The sequence below is a fragment of the Podarcis filfolensis genome (assembly GCF_964270895.1).
Source record: "Podarcis filfolensis genome assembly, chromosome: 13".
Lineage (NCBI taxonomy): Eukaryota > Metazoa > Chordata > Lepidosauria > Squamata > Lacertidae > Podarcis > Podarcis filfolensis.
Window position 1 is genome coordinate 3,982,565 of NC_139615.1, and position 22,167 is coordinate 4,004,731.

The 22,167-nt window shown below is 50.0% G+C and overlaps 1 protein-coding gene across 1 annotated transcript; it reads right to left on the reverse strand.

Annotated features, from left to right (window-relative positions):
- SHBG (sex hormone binding globulin) lies at positions 1–20,989 on the reverse strand. Its single transcript, XM_083581077.1, has 8 exons — positions 20,817–20,989; positions 17,922–18,037; positions 15,419–15,608; positions 12,591–12,752; positions 6,953–7,121; positions 5,316–5,449; positions 3,570–3,789; positions 1–1,159 (listed from the first exon to the last, which is right to left on the reverse strand). The coding sequence occupies exons 1-8, from the start codon at positions 20,931–20,933 to the stop codon at positions 981–983; spliced, it is 1,287 nt and encodes a 428-aa protein (XP_083437203.1). The 5' UTR covers positions 20,934–20,989; the 3' UTR covers positions 1–980.
- Positions 20,990–22,167: the final 1,178 nt, after the last annotated feature.

The following is a 22,167-nucleotide window of genomic DNA, read 5'->3' on the forward strand; positions in this document are numbered from 1 at the left end:
TTGCATTATTATCAATTTATGATGGGGCGGACAGTTCGCAGGCTACAAAGGACTTGCTCACAAATTTATTGACAGCTGCACAAATTATTATAGCTAGGAAGCAGAAGGGCCAAGGGGAATATAAAATGGAAGAATGCTATAAAGAGGTGTGGGATATAGCTATTTATGATAAATTAACATCTGCCCTTAAGGTAAGACAGGGAATACGCAGGAGAAATGATTTTGAGGCGATAGGGAAGGTGTTAATAAAATTTGTCAAAACGGAAAGGGGTCAAACCATCGCTAGAGGTGTTGAAATTTGGGGAGGTTGGATGGTTACAACGGAATGGCCTCGGGGGCGTGGGGTGCTCGTTTTTATCCTTATTTATTTGGGATGATTACTTTGTCAAAATAAAAAAAAATTAAAAGGGAAAAAAAGAGGAGAGTCCTCTGTTCATGGAGGAACCATTCGCAGAGTAGTTTAACCACCAGCTATGGGAATTGTAAGTCGCTGAGGGGTATAGGGTCTCCCTGGAATCACAGAGTCCTAGAGTCGGAAGGGACCCCTGGAGGTCATCCAAACCAACCCCCTGCGATGCAAAATTCCCAGCTAAAGCATCCATGATAGGCGGTCTTACAAACCCTCATGGAGAGAGCTGTCAAAGGCTCCTTCTCGCAATGGCTATGCACTGCCCCCATAGCTGGGATAGCGACTCTCGCACTCGGATCCTGCTCGTGGGCGTGGCCGGCGTGAAAACAGGAAGCTGGGCTGGACAGGTGGCACCAGCATCCTGTCTCTCATGTTCTCGGCGCCCGTGGCAAACTAGATTTCCCAGGATCCCTTGGGGGGAGAAGCCGCGACTGTTGAGAGCGGCCTGGTTGTGTGTTAAATGTGCAAAGGGGGGGATTAGTGAGCTGGGGGGGCAGGAGATGGGTGTGTGTGTGCTTTTGCTTGGGAGAAGGAGGGCGGCTCCGCGGGAAAAGATGCGCCGACGTACACCCTACTCCTCTTGGTCCGCCTTGGCCTGGCCTACGTCGGCTCCGGGGCAGCTGTGGGGCCAGATAGTGTTGCTTCTGGATTGCACCTCGTCGAAGTCCAGCTCGTGGCCTTGAACCCGGATCCCACGCAGGCAGCCCCGGAAGAAACTCCTCTCCTGGGCTGCCGGGAATTTTTCCTGTCCTGCAACGAAATAGAAATGGAATGGAATGGGTGGGTATCACAATGGAGGAAAGATGATTTATATGCACTTATAGGCAATGGCCAAGACAGCATCTTAAAAAGCAGAGACATCACCTTGCCAACAAAGGTCCGTATAGTTAAAGCTATGGTTTTCCCAGTAGTGATGTATGGAAGTGAGAGCTGGATCATAAAGAAGGCTGATCGCCAAAGAATGGATGGTTTTGAATTATGGTGCTGGAGGGGAATCTTGAGAGTCCCATGGACTGCAAGAAGATCAAACCTCTCCATTCTAAAGCGCCTGGAGTGCTCTGGTCCATGGGGTGACGAAGAGTCGGACACGACTAAACGACTAAACAACAACAATAACAACATCCATTCTGAAGGAAATCCGCCCTGAGTGCTCACTGGAAGGACATATCCTGAAGCTGAGGCTCCAAGACTTTGGCCACCTCATGAGAAGAGAAGACTCCCTGGAAAAGACCCTGATATTGGGAAAGATGGAGGGCACAAGGAGAAGGGGACAACGGAGGACGAGATGGTGGGACATTTTCTCAAAGCTACCAGCATGAGTTTGACCAAACTGCGGGAGGCAGTGGAAGACAGGAGTGCCTGGCGTGCTCTGGTCCATGGGGGTCACAAAGAGGCGGACATGACTAAACAACAACAACATAGGCAATGGCATTCACCCCCCCCAAGACCACCTTTTTTGCAGCAGATGCCCTATTAATCAGCTGGTTGCCACCACAAGAGGGCACACAGTCAAAAACAGGTACAGCGGTACGTTGGTTCTCAGACTTAATCCATTCCGGAAGTCTGTTCCAAAACCAAACCACGTTCCAAAACCAAGGCACGTTTTCCCATAGAAAGTCACGCAAAACGGATCAATCTGTTCCAGACTTTTAAAAACAACCGCTAAAACAGCAATTGAACATTTTACTCTCTAAGCAATTGAGCAAATGAATTTTACTCTCTAACGAGACCATCGATCCATAAAATGAAAGGAGTAAAAAATGTACTGCAGTCACACAACCAATAGATCAGTAGCTGAAAATAAAATAAAAAGAGCTGCAAAAAAGCAAAATAAATAGCAAAAACAGACAGATCTTGGCGTAACACTTAAAATGGAAGTGTGGCACTCAAAACAGAGCACGTTTGGCTTCCGAAAAAAGTTTGCAAACCAGAACACTTACTTCCGGGTTTGCGGCATTTGGGTTCCAAGTTGTTTGAGTACCAAGGCGTTTGAGAACCAAGGGACCACTGTAATTTTATTTTTTAAAATTAGAGCAGGAAATAAAAGCGTGCTGGAAAACAACACACGGGTTTGGACTAGAACGGAAACAGTAAAACAGGGAGGTGGGGGAGCCTTTTGCAAACCGAGGGCCACCTTTCTGCCTGGTCTGCCATGCAAGGACCACATGGCGGTAGTGGGCGGGGCCAGAGGCAAATGTGGGCAGAGCAAGGGATGCAAATTGCACCTTTGTACACAGCTTTCTCTAGCCTCCATCCTGGCAAGGAAGGGGCCTTATGAGACGCATTTCCGGCCAGGTAAAGAGGGGAGCGCAAAATATGGTTTGAAGTTCAACATCAAAAAAACCTAAGATCATGGCCACTGGTCCCATCACCTCCTGGCAAATAGAAGGGGAAGAAATGGAGGCAGTGAGAGATTTTACTTTCTTGGGCTCCACGATCACTGCAGATGGTGACAGCAGCCACGAAATTAAAAGACGCCTGCTTCTTGGGAGAAAAGCGATGGCAAACCTAGACAGCATCTTAAAAAGCAGAGACATCACCTTGCCAACAAAGGTCCGTATAGTTAAAGCTCTGGTTTTCCCAGTAGTGATGTATGGAAGTGAGAGCTGGACCATAAAGAAGGCTGATCGCCGAAGAATGGATGCTTTTGAATTCTGGTGCTGGAGGAGACTCTTGAGAGTCCCATGGACTGCAAGAAGATCAAACCTCTCCATTCTGAAGGAAATCAGCCCTGAGTGCTCACCGGAAGGACAGATCCTGAAGCTGAGGCTCCAAGACTTTGGCCACCTCCTGAGAAGAGAAGACTCCCTGGAAAAGACCCTGATGTTGGGAAAGATGGAGGGCACAAGGAGAAGGGGACGACAGAGGACGAGATGGTGGGACAGTGTTCTCGAAGCTACCAGCATGAGTTTGACCAAACTGCGGGAGGCAGTGGAAGACAGGAGGGCCTGGCCTGCTCTGGTCCAGGGGGTCACGAAGAGGCGGACACGACTAAACGACTAAGCAACAACAACAAAACCTCTCTAGGGGGATGGTAAGGGGTGCAGTCTGGGGAAAGGTTCAGAGGGCCAGGTGGAGAGGTCTGGGGACCACATCCTGGAGCTGAGATTCCCCGCCCCTTTGCAGGGGGGGCATACACATTTCTTAGGGGAACACCTACCAGGCAGCCCCCCGACGACGAAGTCCCCCTTTTTCCCCAGCCAGATGTGCTTCAGGCTTTCGAAATCCAGTTTTGGGGTGGGCTTCGAGGTCTCCGCGTCGCCCAGGCGGAGAGTGGCGTGGGACGGGGTGATGCTCAGGAGCAGGGGGGCGTCCAGGCAGCCCCCCAGGGGGAAGGGCACCTGAAGGACCGTCTTGTTCCCCAGGTGAGCCATCAGATCCTGGAGGACGAAATGGGGGGAGAGAGAAGGGCAGGCGGTTAGGAACCTGGCCAGCCAAGAGAGATCTCTGGAACTCACAGACACATGACGGGCAGGAAAAATAGTGGCTGGTGGCGAAATGTGAAGTCTCCCCGAAGGTGGGTGTTGGCTGGTGCCATGACCAGAGATGATGATGATAATAATAATAATAATAATAATAATAATAATAATAATAATAATGTGGTACCTCGGGTTAAGTACTTAATTCGTTCCGGAGGTCCGTACTTAACCTGACACTGTTCTTAACCTGAAGCACCACTTTAGCTAATGGGGCCTCCTGCTGCCGCTGTGCCGCCGGAGCCCGATTTCTGTTCTTATCCTGAAGCAAAGTTCTTAACCTGAGGTACTATTTCTGGGTTAGCAGAGTCTGTAACCTGAAGTGTATGTAACCTGAGGTACCACTGTACAGTGGTACCTCGGGTTAAGTACTTAATTCGTTCCAGAGGTCCGTTTTTAACCTGAAACTGTTCTTAACCTGAAGCACCACTTTAGCTAATGGGGCCTCCTGCTGCTGCTGCGCCACCGGAGCACGATTTCTGTTCTCATCCTGAAGCAAAGTTCTTAACCCGAGGTACTATTTCTGGGTTAGCACAGTCTGTAACCTGAAGCATATGTAACCTGAGGTACCACTGTAATAATAATTTATTATTTATATCCTGCCCATCTGGCTGAGTTTTTCCAGCCACTCTGGGTGGTTTCCAACAAAATATCAAAATACAGAAGTCCTTCAGATATTAAAAGCTTCCCTAAACAGGGCTACCTTCAGATGTCTCCTAAAAGCCTGGTAGTTGTTTATTTCCTTGATATCTGGTGGGAGGGCGTTCCACAGGGAGGGCGCCACCACCAAGAAGGCCCTCTGCCTGGTTCCCTGTAACTTGGCTTCTCGCAGCGAGGGAACCACCAGAAGGCCCTTGGAGCTGGACCTCAGTGTCCAGGCTGAGCGATGGGGATGGAGACGCTCCTTCAGGTATACCAGATTCCCCCACAACCTACGTTTGCAGGAGGTAGGCTCTCCCGTCCATCTTTGGCGAGATGCTTGGTCGGGTCAGACCGGAGCGATTGGTCGACAGCCAACCTGGGGCCTTCCATCCATTTTGGACTACAATTCCCATCAGTCCGAGCCAGCACACCTGTGTTGCAAGGGCTGATGGGAGAATGGCCACGTTGGCCAGGGACCAGAGTGGTTTAATCACCCATCCCTCTTCCCAGGGAACTCTGGGAAATGTAGTTGTAACAACTCCCAGCACCCTCAAGAAACTACAACTCCCAGAATTCTTTGGGGGGGGGAGAGAAGGAAGCCATGACAGCTCACCCTGCATCAAAACTCTTTGCTTAATGTGCGGTTCACATGCGCCCCATGCTTTTTGCATTTTGTACACCCATGTGTCCATTATTTCAGGGTGTCTGGGGTCCCGGTGTTGCTGTTTTGGGGGCCACGCCTCTCCCGTCCCCCCCATCCTCGGGGGTCTACGTGGTACAGCCCTCACCGTGCGATGCAGGCTCAAGCGCAGGGGGAAAGCGGAGGCAGCCAGCAGGGGCGCGGACTGCGGTGCGGCGCCAATCCACATCTCCACAGTCAGGGACCAGCTCCGGTTGGCAGAGATGACTCCAGTAGGGAGGCCTGGAGGGTGAGAGTGGCGCGGGGGGGGGAGAGAGAGAAGAGGGGGGGTTATAACCTTATTGAGAGTTACACAGTCCTCATTGTATCATAACTGAGAGGAGAGACAACGACTGGAACAACACACAAAAAATTGGGAAGAAAAAATATGGACAAATAATTATTGCACGCAGGAAGCTCCTGCAGCCAATCAGAAGCCCCGTCAGGCGTCCGGGTTCCAAAGAACGTTCGCAAACCGGAACACTCACTTCCGGGTTTGTGGCGTTCGGGAGCCAAAGCGTTTGAGTCGCGAGGCGTTCGCGAACCAAGGTATACTCATAGGAACACCCTGAACTCTGGCAGCAGATCTCTGATTGATAGTTGATAGTATAAAGACTAAGGCTGGGATGGATGAATCCCTAGCCGGAATTAAGATTGCCGGAAGAAATATCAACAACCTCAGATATGCAGATGACACAACCTTGGTGGCAGAAAGTGAGGAGGAATTAAAGAACCTTTCAACGAGGGTGAAAGAGGAGAGCGCAAAATATGGTCTGAAGCTCAACATCAAAAAAAGGAAGATCGTGGCCACTGGTCCCATCACCTCCTGGCAAATATGCGGGGAAGAAATGGAGGCAGTGAGAGATTTTACTTTCTTGGGCTCCATGATCACTGCAGATGGTGACAGCAGTCATGAAATTAAAAGACGCCTGCTCCTTGGGAGAAAAGCGATGACAAACCTAGACAGCATCTTAAAAAGCAGAGACATCACCTTGCCAACAAAGGTCCGAATAGTTAAAGCTATGGTTTTCCCAGTTGTGATGTATGGAAGTGAGAGCTGGACCATAAAGAAGGCTGATCGCCGAAGAACGGATGCTTTTGAATTCTGGTGCTGGAGGAGACTCTTGAGAGTCCCATGGACTGCAAGAAGATCCAACCTCTCCATTCTGAAGGAAATCAGCCCTGAGTGCTCACTGGAAGGACAGATCCTGAAGCTGAGGCTCCAAGACTTTGGCCTCCTCATGAGAAGAGAAGACTCCCTGGAAAAGACCCTGATGTTGGGAAAGATGGAGGGCCCAAGGAGAAGGGGATGACAGAGGACGAGATGGTGGGACAGTGTTCTCAAAGCTACCAGCATGAGTTTGATCAAACTGCGGGAGGCAGTGGAAGACAGGAGTGCCTGGAGTGCTCTGGTCCAGGGGGTCACGAAGAGGCGGACACGACTAAACGACTCAACAACAACAACAAAGTTGTGCTGGGTGTACCACTAAGGTTCATAAGTCTAATTGCCTATAATTCAGCAACCGCGTCGCAGCCTCCCTCACTCACAGCAGCTTCCAGAAGGGTGTGAGGGAAGCCCCACAGCGAGGGCATTGCGGCAGTCTGTCCTTAAGGCAACCGGTGTCAGGAGTGCATCGCAATGGAAGGTCTGTGGCTTTTGCTTTTCAGCTCAAGGGAACAGAGATCTAGGCTTGGGTTGCAGAATTGGGGGAGTGAGACATTCGTGGGGTCCTGCCCGGCTGGTACCTGATAGGGAGAAGGTGGCCAGTCCGTTCCCCGGGAAGAAACTCCCCCTGCGGATGGTGGGGAAGCAGACCTTGGTGTCTTTGTCCTCCAGAGACGTCCCTTCCAGCCATTCGGTGCTTTTGTTCAGCCAATTCCATCGCCTCATGCAGCCATCCATGGCCGGGTTGAGCTGGAAGGCAAAGGGAGCGAAGAGGGTGAAGGGCAGGGAGAGGAAAACCAAACTTCAACAGGGACAAATGCAAGGTTCTGCACTTAGGAAGGAAAAACTAGGGGTGGAGATATAGGGTGTGAGCCCCTGTTGTAAACAAAATCTGTTCTTTTTCCCTTATGGGGTATCCAAGAGTCCTTACATAGGTTACTTATTGGTAGGAGAGAATAACAGAGGCCAACCAGAGAATATTGAGAAGCAAAGCAGCTAGTAAGCTTGATCTTTATTGACCTGTTGCAACAGGGTGCTCCCCTCACCCGCAGGAGAGGAGGAGGGACCCAGAAAAATGGCATGCAAGGCCTTATAAAGACTTTTGAAATTCCCACCCTGTGGATCAAGACCACCCCCAGAAACATCATACATACATCACAGAAGGGGTGTAACCTAAGACCACCCCTCAGATACATCACACCTACATCACAGAAAAGGCGGTCTAAAACAGAAATTTGAATGTTGTTTATCTCCTGTTGGCAGGTTACTTGATTGGATTGCCTAGGTAGCCTGGCCAGTCTTTTGTAATGATAAATACTTAGTTCCTGGGCCAGGTCACAGGCTCACACCCTATTCAAACACAGACATACCCTTAAGACAGGATTTGTGAAGGAAAAGACAATGGGGAGGCTTTTCCAGTTTGACCTTGCAGAGAAAACATTGGCTCAGTTTAGGAATCAAAATGGTTCCAGGTCGGTCTTCCTGTGCTGATCTATGTATGTGCTTGGTTGGTACACTTATGAACATTACCATATATCTAAGACCATAAAATTCCTATCACACCCCCCAACTCGACAGCAGCGCATGTGGAAAGGGATCTAGGGCTCCCAGGGGAGCGTGAGACAGTGGTGTGGTGCTACGCGCAGCGGTTCTCAACCTGTGGGTCCCCAGATGTTGTTGGACTACAACTCCCATCATCCCTAGCTAGCGAGGCCGGAGCTCAGGGATGATGGGAGTTGTAGTCCAACAACATCTGGGGACTTACAGGCTGAGAACAGCTGTGCTACGGGATAAAGAGCTATTCTAGGCTGCATCAACAGAAGCCTTGTGTCCAGATCATGGGTAGGCAAACTAAGGCCCGGGACTACAGTTCCCATCATCCCTGACCACTGGTCCTGCTAGCTAGGGATCATGGGAGCTGTAGGCCAAAAACATCTGGAGGGCCAAGGTTGAGGAAGCCCATGGGAAGGCAAATTGAGGCCCGGGGGCCAGATCCATCCCAATCACCTTTTTAATCCGGCCTGCGGACGGTCCGGGAATCAGCGTGTTTTTACATGAGTAGAATGTGTGCTTTTATTTAAAATGCATCTCTGGGTTATTTGTGGGGCATAGGAATTTGTTCATTTATTTATTTTTTCAAAATATAGTCCGGCCCCCACAAGGTCTGAGGGACAGTGGACCGGCCCCCTGCTGAAAAAGTTTGCTGACTCCTGACTCCAAGTCAAGGGAAGTCATAATATTCTTCTACTGTGCCTTCATCAGACCCCACATGGAATCCTGTGTCCAGTTCTGGGAGCCACAATTTAAGAAGAATGTTGACAAGCTGGAAGATGTGCAGAGAAGGTTGACCAAGATGACCAGGGGTCTGGAAACCACGCCTGATGAGGAACGGTCGAAGGAGCTGGGTATGTTTTGATTAGAGGAGACCAGGAGGAGAGATGAGGGCCATCTTCAAGTATCTGAAGGTGTATCACACAGAAGATGGAGAAAGCTTGGACTCGAACCCATGGCTTCAAGTTTCAAGAAAGGAGATTCCGACTAAATATTAGGAAGAACTTTCTGACAGCAAGAGCTGTTCAGCAGGGGAACAGACTCCCTTGGAAAGTGGTGGGCTCTCCTTCCTTGAAGATTTTTAAGCAGATGTTGGACGGCCATCTGTCGCTGAGATTCCTGCATTGTATGGGGTTGGACTAGATGACCGTGGGGCACATTGCAAATTGCAATTCATTTCAGAATAAGCCCCCCTCTTCTGAGTGTGGGTTTTCTAGACTGATTTGCACTCCTAGTTTCATGCACCGTATTTTTCACTCCATAAGACGCACCTGACCATAAGATGCACCTAGTTTTTAGAGGAGGAAAACACTGGGTGTATGATTTTTGTGGTTCATGCTGTGGCCACAGACATGTGATCTGATGGTGAATTTGGGGTGACCAATGTAAAAATCCTGAGGATCCATGGGCTTTTACCTCCCCCCTCCCAGGCAGCCTCCTCTAGCCTCCCTTATTTCTCTTGCGATCCCACCGATCAGCTGTTTCCTTTCAACACTTCCTTCCCTCTTGTTTGCCTTAGTGTCATTTCCTTAACTGGAGCAGTTTTTTGCTCCTCCTTTTTTTCTAATTTCTCTCCTTATTGCTTTAGTCTTCCTGTTTCCCCCCTTTGCAAGTTTGCTGTCTTTACCTCCCCCTCCCAGGCAGCCTCCTTTATCTCTAGCGTCCCTTATCTCTCTCCCTGATCGGCAAACGATCAGCAGCTTTGTTTCAACACCCCCTTCTCTCTTTCGAAAAAAAAAGAGCATGATCTGCTTTTCTCCCCTGGGCAATTCGGCTCCAGGGACCCACATATTCACTCCATAAGACGCACAGACATTTCCCCTTACTTTTTAGGAAGAAAAAAGTGCGTCTTATGGAGCAAATAATACAGTAATCTATTCCCCCCCACACACATTTATTTGTGGGTCTGTTGCAACCTTTTTCAGCCGTGGGCCGGTCCACTGTCCCTCAGACCTTGTGGGGGGCTGGACTATATTTTGAAGAAGAAAAAATGAATGAACGAATTCCTATGCCCCACAAATAACTCAGAGATGTATTTTAAATAAAAGCACACATTCTACTCATGTAAAAACACGCTGATTCCCGGACTGTCCGTGGGCTGGAATGAGAAGGCGATTGGGCCGGATCTGGCCCCTGGGCCTTAGGTTGCCTACCCCTGCGATAGACAGCTGTCTCTCGTACCCAGCTAAGTTGCCGGAGGAAACTGTGTTTTGGTTTGCACCGTAGAGATTAAGGGATGTTACAGCCGTTCAGATTTCTTCGCCTGAGGGTGCAGCTAATTCTGTTTCTGTGGAGGCAGCTGGGGCGACAGAAATTCAAACCTGACTTCTGCTGCTTCGATGGTACGTGAGGAGATTTGTTATGACGCTTTAGTACAATTATAATGTTTAACCTTACAACTGCTGCTAAGATTGTGCAAGCTAAAATTTGGGGAGCGGGGGTGCAGGGCGTATTTCCTGCTATATCTGAATGGATGGAGAAAATGTTGTCCATTTGATTAAGCTGACTTACGACGAAAGAATACATATAAACCAGCCTCACAGGATTATAAATCATCTAGGCCAGGGGTCAGCAACCTTTTTCAGCAGGGGGCCGGTCCACTGTCCCTCAGACCTTGTGGGGGCCGGACTATATTTTGAAAAAAATAAATGAACGAATTCCTATGCCCCACAAATAACCCAGAGATGCATTTTAACTAAAAGCACACATTCTACTCATGTAAAAACATGCTGATTCCCGGACCGTCCACGGGCCGAATTGAGAAGGTGATTGGGCCGGATCCGGCCCCCGGGCCTTAGTTTGCCTACCCCTGATCTAGCCCAACTCCCTACAACGCAGGAATCTCGAACGCACAACTCCGAAATGTTCCACTGGCTGAGCTATGGAAAAAGGGGTATTTTTTGTACTGTTTTGGAAGAGCAAGTTCAACGATAACGTCCAACCTTGCGCTGAAACCATATTTCTCCATGCGATTTGTCTTGGGTTTATTTTGTTTCATAAAATAAATAAACATTAAACTGACAGGAATGGTGGGTTCTTGCACGCTGCCCTGGGATCTGTTTGGAAGAAGAACGGTATAGGATTCTTAGAAACCCTCCATCCATCCATCCAACAGGGGCTCCATCCATGTGAAGGACCAGGTGTGCAGCCTGGGAGTCATTTTGGACTCGCCGCTGTCCATGGAGGCGCAGGTCAAATCTGTGTCCAGGGCAGCTGTCAGTCAGCTCCATCTGGTACGCAGGATGAGACCCTGCCTGCCCGCAGACTGTCTCACCAGAGTGGTGCATGCTGGGGACTGGGAGCGGCCGCCAAGACCACATAACACCGGTCTTGAAAGACCTACATTGGCTCCCAGTACGTTTCCGAGCACAATTCAAAGTGTTGGTGCTGACCTTGAAAGCCCTAAACGGCCTCAAAGGCCCAGTAGACCTGAAGGAGCGTCTCCACCCCCATCGTTCAGCCTGGACACTGAGGTCCAGCTCCGAGGGCCTTCTGGCGGTTCCCTCCCTGCGAGAAGCCAAGTTACAGGGAACCAGGCAGAGTGCCTTCTCGGTGGTGGCGCCCGCCCTGTGGAACACCCTCCCACCAGATATCAAAGAGAACAACTACCAAACTTTTAGAAGACACCTGAAGGCAGCCGTCTTTAGGGAAGCTTTTAAAGTTTGATGTATTACTGTATTTTAATATTGTGTTGGAAGCCGCCCAGAGTGGCTGGGGAAGCCCAGCCAGATGGGCGGGGTATAAATTATTATTATTATTATTATTATTATTATTATTATTATTATTATTAGTGACCTGGTGTTCTTTCTAACTTCCACCACCAGAGGGAGCCAAGCTCACCATCTGGGGGGGCCAGGGGGCAGCCCCCCAATATTTTCAAGAAGCACCCCCCCCCAATTCCACAGCGATGCTTGGCACTGTGAGAGGAGCGGTCTCCAGATATTGCAACCCCAACAAACCATTCCGCTCTATGCTGCCGGAGACGGGGGTCCTGATGCAGAAACAGTGCCCTCTAGCGCCACCTACTGTTGGCTCCTCCAGCCATACCTGTTTCCAGCCCCGACCTGCAGCCCCTTCTAGCGTACAAGGATAGGCTCTAGATCAAGGGAAGTAATAGTGCCACTATATTCTGCTCTGGTCAGACCTCACCTGGAGTACTGTGTCCAGTTCTGGGCACCACAGTTCAAGAAGGACACTGACAAACTGGAACGTGTCCAGAGGAGGGCAACCAAAATGGTCAAAGGCCTGGAAACGATGCCTTATGAGGAATGGCTAAGGGAGCTGGGCATGTTTAGCCTGGAGAAGAGGAGGTTAAGGGGTGATATGATAGCCATGTTCAAATATATAAAAGGATGTCACATAGAGGAGGGAGAAAGGTTGTTTTCTGCTGCTCCAGAGAAGCGGACACGGAGCAATGGATCCAAACTACAAGAAAGAAGATTCCACCTAAACATTAGGAAGAACTTCCTGACAGTAAGAGCTGTTTGACAGTGGAATTTGCTGCCAAGGAGTGTGGTGGAGTCTCCTTCTTTGGAGGTCTTTAAGCAGAGGCTTGACAACCATATGTCAGGAGTGCTCTGATGGTGTTTCCTGCTTGGCAGGGGGTTGGACTCAATGGCCCTTGTGGTCTCTTCCAACTCTATGATTCTATGATTCTATGATTCTTACTGGGACAAGGAGCTCCTCCGTCGGGATCAGCAAGCCCCCGACACCAATGCGCAGGGCGAAGACAGGGGCCTCCACAATTGCTTCGGAGACGTGGTTGAGGGTCAGCTGGTCAACGCCGTCCACCGCCAGCAGGACCGTGTGCCCCTCGTTCTTCGCCATGATCTGTCGGGCAGAGCGGAGAGGCGTTAGGAACAGGAAAAGCTCACAATTTCCCCTCTCTACTCTGGCAGGAACAAGGGCGACCATTCAGCGGTTGATATCATACAGGCGCATCGCTCTGCAAGCTCAGGGAGAGTGCTGGGGTTTTCTGTTTTCCTCCTCCCTCCACACTGCTTTCCCTCTCGTGTCGTGTCTTCCACACGGGAGGCTTAATATGACAAACAGGCCCGCAAACGGGGTTTTTTTTTTTTTTAACGTGGCAGGTTTCCCCCAGAAAAAGGGAGGTCTGAATTAAAGCACAGATGGGGAGAGAGATATGGACTGGAATGTCAGTTGTGACATGCAGACGCTACACAGAATTCACACGTGGGCGTGAAAGGCAAAGATCCTGTTATGTACTGAGTTGAATAGGATCCAAACTGCAGCAGTCTGATTGGTCCTAGAACAATAGGATCCAAAATGCAGCAGTCTGATTGGTCCTAGAACAATAGGATTCAGAATGCAGCAGTCTGATTGGTCCTAGAACAATGCAGCAGTATGATTGGTCAGCAGGAGCCACCCAATCCAGCTCCAGATGGAAGTGAATCCACAACCTGATTGGCCCACAGGAGAATTCCGGAATTAGCCAATCATGTGCAGCCCATTGTGTAAATAATGTATATGAAGCAGATACTTTGAGGGGACTTTCATTCCCTCCTCACCACTATGAGCTGAATAAAGAGCATGAAATCCACCCTCGACTCTGAGTATATTTCAGATCCCATCTCAAAAACAGACAAAAAAAGTGAAAGCAGCTTGAGATTGTAAGATTGAGAGCAGGGAGTGCTTTGCCACTGACATCTCTGGGAGCCCCCTTTCCCCCTGAAGAGCGGAACAAAAGCGCTCTGATTTTAATGTGAACAATGCCCTTCAATGCGCTTTAGTGTTGCTCAATTAACACAGAGGCTTTCTGAGCAGAAGCAAATAGCCAAGGGGCTGTGTTTATTGGGGTGTTTGGAAGGGGCCAAGCTGTCTTATTCAGAGTCTGGTAAATTGTCTACACACTGACTGCAGATTTCTGGGGTTTCAGCCGAGACCACTCCCAGGCCTACTTGCAGTTCTCAGGAACTGAACCCGGGACCCAGATGCTCTCGCACGGAGCTACAGCCCTCCCTCTTCCTTTAGATCAGAGGTTCCCAAAATGGGTGGCACCTAAACAACCGAGCCTCTTGGGCTTGCCGATCAGAAGGTCGGCGGTTCGAATCCCTGCGACGGGGTGAGCTCCCGTTGCTCGGTCCCTGCTCCTGCCAACCTAGCAGTTCAAAAGCACGCCAAAAATGTAAGTACAGTGGTACCTCTGGTTGCGAACAGGATCAGTTCCAGAGCCCCGTTCGCAACACGAGCAGAACGCAACCTGCGTTTGTGGGAGCGCGGGTTGTGATTCGCCGCTTCCGCGCATGCGCGTGATGCCATTCTGAGTATCTGCGCATGCACAAGCGACAAAACCCGGAAGTAACCCTTTCTGGTACAGTGGTACCTCAGGTTACATACACTTCAGGTTACATACGCTTCAGGCTACATACGCTTCAGGTTACAGACTCCGCTAACCCAGAAATAGTACCTTGGATTAAGAACTTTGCTTCAGGATGAGAACAGAAATCGTGCTCCAGCGGCGCGGCAGCAGGAGGCCCCATTAGCTAAAGTGGTGCTTCAGGTTAAGAACAGTTTCAGGTTAAGTACGGACCTCTGGAACGAATTAAGTACATAACCAGAGGTGCCACTGTACTTCCGGGTTGCCGCGAGACGCAACCTGAAAAGATTTAACCTGAAGCAAACGTAACAAGAGGTATGACTGTAGATAAATAGGTACCGCTCCGGTGGGAAGGTAAACAGCGTTTCCGTGCGCTGCTCTGGTTCGCCAGAAGCGGCTTAGTCATGCCGGCCACAGGACCCGGAAGCTGTACGCCGGCTCCCTCGGCCAATAAAGCGAGATGAGTGCCGCAACCCCAGAGTTGGTCACGACTGGACCTAATGGTCAGGGGTCCCTTTACCTTTACCTTACCACTACACCTTAGATATTGACACACAGAGGCCCTCCTATTCCTCCCGTTTAACAGTGCTCAATCAATCAATCATTTTATTTGCATACCGCATTTCCATAGTTAAAGGTAAAGGGACCCCTGACCATTAGGTCCAGTTGTGGCCAACTCTGGGGTTACGGTGCTCATCTCGCTTTACTGGCCAAAGGAGCCGGTGTACAGCTTCCGGGTCATGTGGCCAGCAGGGCTAAGCCGCTTCTGGCGAACCAGAGCAGCGCACGGAAACGCCGTTTACCTTCCTGCCAGAGCGGTACCTATTTATCTACTTGCACTTGACGTGCTTTCGAACTGCTAGGTTGGCAGGAGCAGGGACCGAGCAACAGGAGCTCAGTCCTTTGCTGTCATGGGTCCTTTACCTTCACCTGAACAAATGTGGGGTTGTTTATGAAGCCAAGGGGTCAGGAGCTTGTAATAGTTTGGGGAGTGCCGGTTTAGGTCCTCCCTGGCACCTCCCAGTCCGAGACCATTTATGGGTCCTGCCCCAATATTTTGGGCATTTCAGGGGGGTCTGTGTGTGCAGAGCGAGTTGCGTCTTCATCTACCTAAACTTTGCATCTGTCACAGGAACACACACAAACACACACCCCGTACCCGATGCCACTGGCCGTCGTCGAGGCGCCGCCCCCCGGAAACGGTGACGTTCGTCAAGGTGTTGTGGATCTGGATTTCGGGCTTCCCATTGCGCAGAGCCAGGAGGAACCAGTTGACTCCGGGGCTCATGTCCCCGTAGAAGATCACGCCTTCCGGGTCGAAGGTGCGGAAGTCAAAATAGGAGGTGGCACTGGGGAGACGGAATCAGAAGCTGCTGAGATCAGCCAGGCCCCACTTAATCCCAGAATGGCAGAGTTGTACGGGACCTCTAAGGGTCATCTAGACCAACCCCCTGCGATGCAGGAAGCTTTTCAATGTTGAATGATTTATTGTGTTTTTATATGTGTTGGAAGCTGCCCAGAGTGGCTGCGGCAACCCAGTCAGATGGGTGGGGCACCAATATTATTATTATTATTATTATTATTATTATTATTATTATTATTATTAAACTCCCAAACCAATTAATAATAATAATAATAATAATAATAATAATAATAATATTGGTTCGGGAGTTATCTCAGCTCTAAAATTGCCCTCCTTTGTTTTCTTGGTTGTTGTTTTATTTTTTAAGAAGGGTTGTTCCCAGGCAGGCAGAAATCCAACTGGCGAAGCAAACCACACGAAGCTGCCTCTTTCAGAGTCAGATCATTGGCCCATCTCTCTAAATATTGCCTGTTCTGACTGGCGTCCCTAACTGAGAGATCTTTACCGTATTCCCTGCCGTCCTTTAATGAGAGGGGCCAAAAACTGAACCAGTGACTTCTTGTGCATAGACTCTGCCTTATGGAGAGCCGTATCTACCTCAGTATTGTGTACACCAACCCGCAGCCGAGTTTTCCTCAGAGTTTTTCAGGCAGGGAGTCCTTTCCCAGCCCTCAGGGGTTGAACCTGGGACATTGTGCATGATGCTCTACCACTTGAGTGACGGCCTGACCCCACCCCATATCAGTTCATCTTTGGGGCAAAAGATACTGCGCCCGTTGAATTTCTGCCTGTTTATCTTGCCCTTGTTAAAGCCACAGAGGTGCTTTCCTGCCCCCCAGTCCCTGGTTCTGTTTCCTAGTTCTGCTGGATCTCTCAGCGGCTTTTGACACCATCGACCATACCATCCTTCTGGACCGTCTTGAGGGGCTGGGAGCTGGGGGCACTGTCATACAGTGGTTCCGCTCCTTCCTCCTGGGCCGTGTCCAGAAAGTGGTGGTGGGGGATGAGTGTTCAGACCCCTGGGCTCTCACTTGTGGGGTGCCTCAGGGTTCTGTCCTCTCCCCCATGCTTTTCAACATTTACATGCAGCCGCTGGGAGAGATCATCAGGGGATTTGGGCTGGGTGTTCATCAGTATGCGGATGATACCCAGCTCTACCTCTCTTTTAAATCAGAACCAGTGAAGGCGGTGAAGGTCCTGTGTGAGTGTCTGGAGGCGGTTGGAGGATGGATGGCGGATAACAGATTGAGGTTGAATCTTAACAAGACTGAAGTACTGTTTTGGGGGACAGGGGGCGGGCAGGTGTGCAGGATTCCCTGGTCCTGAATGGGGCAACTGTGCCTCTGAAGGACCAGGTGCGCAGCCTGGGAGTCATTTTGGACTCACCGCTGTCCATAGAGGCACAGGTTAATTTTGTGTCCAGGGCGCCTGTCTACCAGCTCCATCTGGTATGCAGGATGAGACCCTACCTGCCTGTGGACTGTCTTGCCAGAGTGGTGCATGCTCTAGTTATCTTCCGCTTGGACTACTGCAATGCGCTCTACATGGGGCTACCTTTGAAGGTGACCCGGAAATTGCAATTAATCCAGAATGCAGCAGCTAGACTGGTGACCAGGAGCGGCCGCCAAGACCACATAACACCGGTCCTGAGAGATCTGCATTGGCTCCCAGTACGTTTCCGAGCACAATTCAAAGTGTTGGTGCTGAACTTGAAAGCCCTAAATGGCCTCGGTCCAGTATACCTGAGGGAGCGTCTCCACCCCCATCGTTCTGCCTGGACGCTGAGGTCCAGCTCCGAGGGCCTTCTGGCGGTTCCCTCATTGTGAGAAGTGAGGTTACAGGGAACCAGACAGAGGGCCTTCTCGGTGGTGGCGCCCGCCCTGTGGAACGCCCTCCCAGCAGATGTCAAGGCAATAAACAACTATCTTCTCTTTAAAAGACATCTGAAGGCAGCCCTGTTTAGGGAAGTTTTTAATAATTAATGCTGTATTGCTTTTAACACTTGATTGGAAGCTGCCCAGACTGGCTGGGGAAACTCAGCCAGATGGGCGGGGTATAAATAATATATTATTATTATTATTATTATTATTATTATTATTATTATTATTATTCCACCAGTTTTATAAACGCACTGAAAATCCAGAAACTTTCTCAGGTTCTCAGTTTTTTTCCTTCTTTTAATAATTTCAGTGGGCGGTGGGGTTTTGACAAGAAATTTTCTGCCCCGGGCACCCCCTTACCTTGCTACGCCACTGCCCCGATGGCTCTCAGGACCTTGCAGCATGACTCAGGCGCTTACCTTGTCACCGTGCGCGGATCGATGACCAATGTGGCTGTCGGGGAGGGGTCTCCCCATCTCTGCCCAACGTTCAAAGCACCTGCCTCTCCAGAGACGGACTGGAAGCACTGGCCGTACTGGGGGGAAAAGATATAATGGCCATTTACCATCATTGGCCACTAGGTGGCAGCACCGACCCGGAAAAGAAATAGGGAACGGGTGAATTACCAGAACTGACCGGTAGGTGGTGCTGCTGCTGCAAATAAAGAATATTCACAGCTCATTACGCCTCAACGCCACAAGGTGACGCTGTTGCCCCGTTAAAATTTAATACATATTTTTTTCCCCTGCATAAACTGCCAATTGTAATTAATTAATAGCAGGGCTCGTTTTCGGTGCAGCTCCGAGCCATTGTCAGTTCGGCGTTTCTTTCTTGCGCTGGCGTCTTGTGGGAATGAATCCTGGATTAATTCCGCTGGGGAAGAAAAATAACTCTTGGAAGCAGAATTAAGTCTTATTTGCCTTAAATATAATAAATAAATAAGGAGCTGCAATAGACGCCTTATTTACCCACCCACCCGGAAGGGGGCTTCTACGCCTTTAAATTGTGCAATAGGCAGAATTTCAACCTATAAAGCTTTGGTCAGTAGGAAGTGAAGGTGGCGGGTTTCACCTGATGAATTTCTGCCTGTAGCACAGCTGTGAAAAGCCCTGGGGCCCTATAATACACTTGCCACTCAAACAGAGGCCACTAGATGTAAGTCAATCAAAGCCCCTTCCTGCTGCGTGAATGAGCAGTTATACTGTATTAGCTGTAAGGCTATTATTATTATTATTAAAGATTTAAAGGTAAAGGTAAAGGGAGCCCTGACCATTAGGTCCAGTCGTGGCCGACTCTGGGGTTGCAGCGCTCATCTCGCTTTACCGGCCAAGGGAGCTGGCGTACAGCTTCCGGGTCATGCGGCCAGCAGGACTAAGCCGCTCCTGGCGAACCAGAGCAGCGCACGGAAACACCGTTGACCTTCCCGCCGGAGTGGTACCTATTTATCTACTTGCACTTTGACGTGCTTTCGAACTGCTAGGTTGGCAGGAGCAGGGACCGAGCAACGGGAGCTCACTCCGTCGCAGGGATTCGAACCGCCGACCTTCTGATCGGCAAGTCCTAGGCTCTGTGGTTTAACCCACAGCGCCACCCGCAATTCATTACTTTACAAAAATACATGCATCGCATTTTCTACAGATCAGTTTCATGTGTTGCGAGACGTTAGTGTTGCATGCAGTATTGGGTTGGGAAGAGAAGAGAGGGGAAAAGGGGGAGGGACACAAGACCCAAACTTTCTTCCTCTTCTTCTTCTTCAAAATCTCTGAGGAATTAAAATGTCGGCACCCACGAAGGAGGCCTGAACCAACACAGGCCACTTCCTGGGACCTCTGATTCAGCCCTGATTTCCTCTTCTTTTTATTATTATTATTCTTATCATCATCATTATCTTTAAAATTAAATTTGGGGGGGAAATCGGTGTCCACACACACACACCCCGCCCTTTCATCATTGCCATCGCTATTTTTTACTATTTCACCTTGCTGTCTTTGCTATTGTTTTTCTTTTCTTTTTCCCTTTTTTGTTTGCTGTTTTTAAAGACTCACACACACAATGAAACAGATTATTTAATAACAATATATTTTTCCTCCCCCTCATTCTCCCAAAGGGTTTTTTTTTATATACCCTTTCTATTTTTACTTTTATTATTTTATATAGATAGGTAGGTACTACTTCAACATTTTTAGTCTTTCTTTCTTTCCTTCCTTCCTTCCTTCCTTCCTTCCTTCCTTCCTTCCTTCTTTCCTCTTCTCTTTTTCCTTCTCCGCCCTCCATAAAGCTGTAAGGCGATTATTATTTCAAAAAATAAACACAGTGTGTTTGGGGGCGGGTATTGTTTTTGTTTGTTATGACGGCATGTATTTTTGTCTTTTTTATATTGTAAACTGCCCAGATGAAGAGCACCATAGCTGTGAAAGGGGCTAGGAGCCCGTCAGGAAAAAAATATGGCAGGGACCAAGTAATTCAGTTCTTTACTTTCAAATTATTAGGTGATCTGTGGGGGTGGGAAACCCTTCCCAAACTCTAAAAACTAATTTCCCATCACCCACTGCTTCTCCATTTCAGGGAGGAAACTACAAACCCCATCATGCTTTGCGAAGGCAGCCTCCAGGGAAAACTTCACCTGTTGAGCTCCTGCCTGCGGCGCAGTTGCGAAAAGGCGCCAGGGATTTTGTGAGGGCAGAGCAATCATTTCACGAAGGATATTTATTTCCCGTGCCTCTCTTCTTTAAAGAGAGCTTAAACCCCGCCCCCATCCTACGAGCCGGACATTCTTTTCCCTGGCACTGCTGTAGGCACTCTGGACATGCTCAGAGGGATCTCCAGCACGAAATGTCCCCGAGGCTGAACCCAAAGCGTCAGCGGGAGATGTGGGGCTGAACGCAGCCCACCCGGAGCCCAGTCTCCTGTCTGGGAAGGAGGAGGAGTCCGCCACTCCCATCAGAAGAATCCTGTGGCAGGGAGTTCCACAGGTTAACTGCGCAAAAGAGGACTTCCTTTGGCCTGGCCTGACTCTTCCAACGCTCACCTTCATCGTACACCCACAAGTTCTAGTGGGAGGGAGGAAATTCTCCAGGCCAGGCTTACTTTTATAAACGTTGCGGCATCCTATGACGCAGACAACGTTCTCCCTGCTTCTGGCACTGCTGCAAGCACTCTGGACGTGCTCAGAGGGCCCTCCGGCACGAAACGCCCTGAGGCCGAATCCAGGCACAGCTGGGGTATACGGGACCCAGGTGTGCCCCCCGAAATCTTCCCAACACCCCTCTCCCGGACGGTTGCTCCCCGCTACCCGGCAAAGCTCCCCGACTCACCTTGGGAACGTGGACCCCCAAGATGTCCTGCAGCCCCTCCCCGGCCGCCCGAGAGGGTCCTGAGACCACCAGGAGGACCACCCAAGGCCAGATGGGGTTCATTTCTCTGGAGGGCATCAAGATTCAACAGAGTCTGGCAGAGACTGCAGCCGCGAGCCGGGATATGCGGTGGGCAAACAGCGATAATTCTGCACTGTCAGGAAAGGTTGTTGACATAAACTCATCGGGTCAAGGCTTGCTTGGACGCAGCAGAAATCCATGGGGGCAGGGAGACGGGGTTTGGGGGCCCGGAGCCTGAGCCCGGCTCTCTGGAGTTCCACGGCACATCCAGGTGTGCTCCTGCATCTTCCATCCCGATTCCCAAAAATCGCCACCTGGACCCGTCTTCTCCGTTCGCCAGCCTCTCCGGACCACGGCGTTTCTTTCCCTTTGTTCTAAATGGTTTTATTTGAACAGACGATAGGAGAGGTAAGCCTTGTCCAAGCTTCGAAGCAAAAAGAAGGGGAGCTTTTGCCAAAGAAGAAACAAGGCCTCTCTCTTTTCTTGCAAGCCACAGAGCTCCTTTGCAAAGATGCGCTTTGCAAGAAACTCGTTTGGAGAGCTGTCGGCAGCACGATAAAACGGCGCAAGGCCTACAACTGCAGTCTTGTAATGGCAAGCAGCTGCGTCGCAAGGCCTGCTCACACGACAAAAGCGAATGATGCTCCATTTAAGGCAAGACTCACCCCCATGCTCCATATGGGATGCGGGTGGCGCTGTGGGTTAAACCACAGAGCCTAGGACTTGCCGATCAGAAGGTCGGCGGTTCAAATCCCTGTGACGGGGTGAGCTCCCGTTCCTCGGTCCCTGCTCCTGCCAACCTAGCAGTTCGAAAGCACGTCAAAAGTGCAAGTAGATAAATAGGTACCACTCCAGCGGGAAGGTGAACGGTGTTTCCATGCGCTGCTCTGGTTCACCAGAAGTGGCTTAGTCCTGCTGGCCACATGACCCGGAAGCTGTACGCCGGCTCCCTTGGCCAGTAAAGCGAGATGAGCGCTGCAACCCCAGAGCCGGCCATGACTGGACCTAATGGTCAGGGGTCCCTTTACCTTTTACACCCCATGCATCTGGCCTAACCCCTTAAGCGCAAGAATCTTTTGCCTGGTGTAAAACTCGAACCCACGACTCTAAACCAAGATTCTCACGCTCTACCAACTGAGTCATCATCCTCTTGCTTATTGCAAGGGCAGGAGTCACAGATCCCTCTCATCCCCCATACAGTTTGGGGCGAGTGCAAGACCCCAAGATCCCCCATTCAGGGGGAAATGGAGGATACTCCCATTAGGATTAGGTAAAGGGACCCCTGGCCATT